Here is a 6,515-nt window from a genome sequence, read left to right as displayed (position 1 = left end):
AACTCAATCGACAAGTCATGTGGGAGAAAGACCCGGCAGACCAATTAGATAGTACACGAGCCGGTTCAAACGGGAGCTGGTGATGCCATCATACCCGTTGTTAACCATGCTTTGGGAGAAAGAAGAAACAAGATGGGTGAAAGTTCAGAGTTTGAATTGCAGTCCCGACTACATGTGGATTTGTGTTTACAAGATCGTTATGTAATAGATGGTGTGGATGTTCGCATCGTTCTTCCGATTACCAATGTTTTGTGTGTTGCACTGAACGCCTTATATTATAATTCATGAAAAGGTAGGGTACAACCATTTTCATACATAAAATTATGCACATGTCATGTTGTGAAATTGCAAGAGATGAGATGTCCTCGTTAAATTGAATACAGATTGCAATAGTCCATCGTTTAGCCTATAATATAGAGTAGTGGTAAAAACCGATGGTTTTATTTGTTTATAAAGGGTTTTGAGATGAATGGAGGTGGAATGGATGCAGTGGAAATGTATAAATTATATAATATTTACTTCGTCGGACATTTTCGGATTATAATCTTCTTGAGCTGTGAGATGTTGTCCAGTTGAAATCAATGTTGACAGTGAAGACGAAAACGGTTGGTTGGTTGGTAGATGACAAGTTAACGTTCGCTTCCAGCGGATGCTGATATCGCAAACTAGGTAGTTGTTGGTAGTCGTAGTAGTTGGTAGTTGGATTGGATCAAATTGGATGATTCGGTGTTGTTGGTTTGGTTGTTGATTCTTCGTTAGATCTGGTCGGGTCGAATGACATGGCGGTGAAACTCGGCCCTGGATGGTGTGGCGTGAGTTACTCGGTCTCCTTCATTCTTCCAAACTCGTTCTGATCATGGTATTTCTTGTTGATTGGTAGTCGAATGGTAGTCGTTGGTTTGGTTTGGTTTGGTTAGATTATCTGTTATCTGTTGGAAGAAGACGAAAACACGCCGGCTCGGTTTATATATGAGGCTGCGGTACGCTTGGTTGCTTCTCAAGTTGACAAAGGTCTGTATGGCTTCAGTCAAACGATTCAAGCTGACTTAGGCCAATACAGACCTATACTTTTATTTTGTTTAGGTATTGCGCCTTTTTTTGACTTCATGTTAGCTTTAACTTAAAATACTTTACTGAGAAGTGCACAATAAATTCTGCATGTGCTGATCGTGCGTGCACGTGGATTAAGAATAATTGTTCTGACTCTTCTTCTTGAGAGCGAAAAGTCACTTTGTCAGACAAATCATCTTTTAATATATATTTTTATGTACCTTTTTTCATATATTTCAGTCTGATAAAAAAAAACTACCTGGATGGACGGCATGTAACCAGATGATTATGGAAGACCAATCAGCTCAAAATTCAATGTTCTTATTTCCTAATTGCTATTTCCTAATTGCTAATGCCCATTTTCAATTTATAAATTCTTAATTCTTCATTTGTAGGCTTAACTGAACATTTTTTTTACAAAATTTTACATTTGTTCGCCAATATCTAAACTATTAGTTTCAGACTGCCCTACGTCTAGAAAAATCAACTTTTGTAGTACGAATTCAACATTTTGTCTATTTAAAAATGTCATCTATATTAACCACATTTTCTGTAATACATAACATAACAGTAAATTTCTACTAATAATGTAACAAATTTCAACATATAAATCTAGCTCAACAAATGTGTAACTACAAATCTGCAAATAAAAATCCCCAGAAACAAATCTTCAAAAACATTTCGCCTAATACAAGTCTACAACTTTCTAACAGCATCATTAATAATTATGACGTTATACGGCGCTGTTGACTGCTTGAAAATAAGAAACAGAGTATAGCCAAGTGTTGTTTACCAAACCGAAAGTAGAGTTTACGATTGCGCAGTGGATTGAAAAATCTTCATGGTTTTATAAATAAATCTACCTGCACACGAGTAGACAAAATTTATGAAAAAGGCTGCAGAATTGCTAATGGGTGAGTTAAAGTGACTTATATTATAACTAATAACAAATCTAGTATATAGATAGAGATAGGCTAGGGCACTTTAGGCCTTAACAATTATTCGCCACCCTCATTTTTTATTGGCACGAGATATTTGCCACGAGTGGTAAATAGCAAAAAGTCATTCAAATGGCTATATGACGCGTGGTAAAAATTAAAATTGCATAAAATGAGTCTGTTTGAATATAGTACAGTGGTGTAACCTATTTTCGCGGATATAAGGATTCCACACCGAATCTCGTCAAAGTTAAAAAAACGAAAAAAAATTTTTATGTCTTAGATGTTTCCTCAGATATTCTACAAAATGATTAAAATTGGTTTATTTCGATTTTCTTTATGAATCCTTCACTTTGACCCACATTTCATGAGCAACCAACTCGGCAACGGCGGCAGAATGCGTCACCTATTTTCGTGTACAATGTTTGATCTATAAATAAGTCGAGAAAAACACGTTGTATAGATACCCAGTGGTATAATTAACTTCTCTTAGTATTTATCTTTAATATCAATTCATTATAACTAGTGACAATTCCTTCAAAGAACCACGATTTAAAAAAAAAATAGCGACTGACAAAATAAGAAACGTCGCGTGATTTATTGCTAAAAGTCACTGAAACAACATAAGAATATGGTCCACTTTGTGTTCCATAGAAATTTTCTGCTGACACGGAATCCACTAGTTGATCACGTGACTTCATTCGTTGGACTACATTCTAGCAGACGACACTTGGAATTCCGATTACCGCTTGGGATTATAAGGAAATTCGGCCGATAAAAAATGGTGACGTTTGGTAATAAGTGAAATCCGCCATTTTGTATTTGTCAAAGTATACATTAATACATGTTACCTTGCTTGAAAATACTGGATTCATTCTACTAGCTGATATTGTACAGAAAACCCATGTTTATTACAACAAACTAATGCGGAGGTCGCGCAAGGTCGCTCATGTAAATCATTAATCATTTCCGGAAATCCACGAATAATAGGTTTCCACGAAATTAGGTTACTTGACTGTATGTTTCGGGCATGAAATTTAACGATTTTATTGTGAAGACCAAACAAATATTTCATAAAATAAACGGCTTAAAACAGTTTTTTCAAACTCTAAAACGAAAGTAGGATTTCCAAGGTCAGGGTCAGTGTTGTAGTGTATATGAACCGTGAAAAAATGACCGGGCTTTATGAAATTCAGCATGCCATCATGATCCTTTGTAGTGCGATGCAATACTCTTCATAATATAAGGGACTTTTCCATTAACAAAAATTATAAAATTCCCGTTAATAAGACAAATCGGGCCAAGCGATATAGATGGCTTTCCAGGCAAGGGGAACTAATATACACCCTCTGGCAGCTGTCTGCAATGATAAAAAGAGTTTTTAGAGACTTAAAGACAATTTATAAGGACCTTAATAATGAATGTATAGTTTTTGTCACTTACTTTTGTTGATCTTTCCCATCGTACACCTACCCAGTATCACTTTTAGTATAGTCATCAATATCAGCCGTTATCACTTATATTCTGCGCACACAAGCCCAGTATCAGTTATTATAGTCACCAACATCAACCCATTTTCACCCCAGTTTCCCATCGTACACCAAGCCAGTATCACTTTTAGTATAGTCATCAACATCAACCGTTATCACTTATATTCTGCGAACACAAGCCCAGTATCACTTATTATAGTCACCAACATCAACCCAGTTTCACCCCAGTTTCCATCGTACACCAACCCAGTATACTTTTAGTATAGTCATCAACATCAACCGTTATCACGTATATTCACCGTACGCCAGTCCAATATCACTTATAGTATAGTCACCCAGAAGTACCGAGTATCAACTCTTGTCGCCGTAGATAAACCTAGTCTCACTTATAGTCACTGGACATAAGCCAAGTATCACCTATCGTCGCCGTATTTCTGTCCAATATACCAACCTGAACATAAACCGAGTCTCACTTTTGGTCACTGGGCATAAGCCCAGTATCAACTATATAATCATCGTTCACCAACCCGGTAACATTAATGGTGACTAATACCCACTCACATATGGTTACCGTGCATCAACCCAATCTCACCTATATTCACTGTATAACAGTATACAACCTCACCAATAGTCACCAACACCAAACAAGTCACTGATATCGTGCCAGCATCACCTATGGTCAGCGTACATCAACCCAATCTAATCTTTAGTCTTTGTAAATTAGTTCAATATCAACTAGATATCACTGACTAAACGTGATTCTCGGTTAGTGTTAAGTTACTATAGGTAGATAACAATGACTATACGTGATACTGGGTTAGTGTTTAGTTACTATAGGAAGATATTAATGACTATACGTGATACTCGGTTAGTGTTTAGTGACTATAGGAAGATATCAATGACTATACGTGATTCTCGGTTAGTGTTTAGTTACTATAGGTAGAAATCAATGACTATACGTGATACTGGGTTAGTGTTTAGTGACTATAGGTAGATATCAATGACTATTGGTGATACTCGGTTAGTGTTTAGTGACTATAGGTAGATATTAACTCGGTTAGTGTTTAGTGACTATAAGTAGATATTAATGACTATACGTGATACTCGGTTAGTGTTTAGTGACTATAGAAAGATACTAATGAATATACGTGATACTGGGTTAGTGTTAAGTGACTATAGGTAGATATCAATGACTATACGTGATACTCCGTTAGTATTTAGTGACTATAGGTAGATATCAATGACTATACGTGATTCTCGGTTAGTGTTTAGTGACTATAAGTGGATATTAATATCTATAGGTGATACTGGGTTAGTGTTTAGTGATTATAGGAAGATATTAATGACTATACGTGATTTTCGGTTAGTGTTTAGTGACTATAGGTAGATATTAATGACTATACGTGATAATCGGTTAGTGTTAAGTGACTATAGAAAGATACTAATGACTATACGTGATACTGGGTTAGTGTTAAGTGACTATAGGTAGATATCAATGACTATACGTGATACTCGGTTAGTATTTAGTGACTATAGGTAGATATCAATGACTATACGTGATTCTCTGTTAGTGTTTAGTGACTATAAGTGGATATTAATGACTATAGGTGATACTGTGTTAGTGTTTAGTGATTATAGGTAGATATCAATGACTATACGTGATAATGGGTTAGTGTTTAGTGACTATGGGTAGAAATCAATGACTATACGTGATTCTCGGTTAGTGTTTAGTGACTATAAGTAGATATTAATGACTATAGGGGATACTGGGTTAGTGTTAAGTGACTATAGGTAGATATTAATGACTATAGGTGATACTCGGTTAGTGGTTAGTTACTATAGGTAGATATCAATGACTATGCGTGATTCGCGGCTAGTGTTTAGTGAAGAGAGGCAGATATTAATGACTATAGTTGATACTCGGTTGTATTTACTGACTATAGGTAGATATTAATGACTTTATGTGATACTGGGTTAGTGTTTAGTGACTATAGGTAGATATTAATGACTATACGTGATACTGGGTTAGTGTTAGTGACTATAGATAAATATTAATGACTATATGTGATACTAGGTTAGTGTTTAGTGACTATAGGTAGATATCAATGACAGTAGTATAAGAGTATATAGATAGGGGGCACTTTTGTATAATTTATAAAAAAAAATCACTTTTTCCTAACGTCAAAAAGCGATTTTTTTTTATAAATTATACAAAAGTACCCCCTATCTATATACTCTTATACTACTCTTTTGCCTGCAGCGCCCACAAGCCCACCAAACAAACAACCCCATCAGGCACACAGTTAATAAATCCGGAGCCTATAGGGGTACAAGTTTACTAACCCCCAAGCGCCCCAGGCCAATAATATCTTTAAATTAACTCATTTAAAAGCAGAATGAGTTTAATTTTAAAACACGAACAACACAAATTCGAAGGAGATGGTTTCTTCTCAGCTCTAACATCTCTCATCCCAAAAGTAGCCAACTTTGTCTCAAACAACAAATCCCTCATTTCCTCAGAAGCGCAAGCTCTTGGATCTGTGGCAAAAGCAGGAATTCAAAAATCATTAGGTTCTCTTCCTGAATTTCCATGGGCAAAATATCCCGGAGAAAAACATCTTCCCGGTCATAATTACACTGGTTCAGGTACAAGGTTAGATCTGCGATTAGACGAAAACGATAAACCCAAACCCGGTGAAGAACCAGTCAATAGAGTTGACGCCGTTGCACTAAAACACGATATACTATACAGAAATAAAGACATAACATCCAGAGACGAAGCAGACAGACAAATGATAATCGAACTTTAAAATATTCCAAATCCAACTTTTCAAAGAGAGAATGCAAAAAGCAATAATCATTAAACTCTTTAAAGCAAAGATGAATATGGGTATGGGAATAGCAGATGAAATACATAAAGAATTTAGAAAAAAAAAAACATTTTTTAAAAGTCAAAGTGTTTGATAAAGATGAAATATGGTCAGCAGATTTAATTAATATGCCAGTCGAAAGAGGATAATATTGTTTAACAGTTATA

General features: G+C 35.6%; 2 protein-coding genes across 2 annotated transcripts in view; both read left to right on the top strand.

The window, feature by feature from the left end:
* LOTGIDRAFT_170825 (hypothetical protein) overlaps window positions 1-1,431 on the top strand; it is a gene marked incomplete at both ends in the record, with an annotated part of 3,976 nt that extends 2,545 nt beyond the window's left edge. Inside the window, one exon of the mRNA XM_009046670.1 lies at window positions 1,291-1,431. Coding sequence (XP_009044918.1) covers window positions 1,291-1,431 — 141 coding nt within the window. The remainder of the gene's footprint in view (window positions 1-1,290) is intronic.
* A 4,443-nt stretch (window positions 1,432-5,874) lies between these two features.
* Window positions 5,875-6,288, top strand: LOTGIDRAFT_170824 (hypothetical protein; the record flags this gene model as incomplete). Its single annotated transcript, XM_009046669.1, has 1 exon — window positions 5,875-6,288. The coding sequence occupies one exon, from the start codon at window positions 5,875-5,877 to the stop codon at window positions 6,286-6,288; it is 414 nt and encodes a 137-aa protein (XP_009044917.1).
* Between the last annotated feature and the right edge of the window lie 227 nt (window positions 6,289-6,515).

This window comes from Lottia gigantea (genome assembly GCF_000327385.1).
Source record: "Lottia gigantea unplaced genomic scaffold LOTGIsca_104, whole genome shotgun sequence".
Classification (NCBI taxonomy): domain Eukaryota; kingdom Metazoa; phylum Mollusca; class Gastropoda; family Lottiidae; genus Lottia; species Lottia gigantea.
The sequence above is the reverse complement of the archived record's forward strand: the minus strand, read 5'-3'. Positions and strand labels throughout refer to the sequence as shown.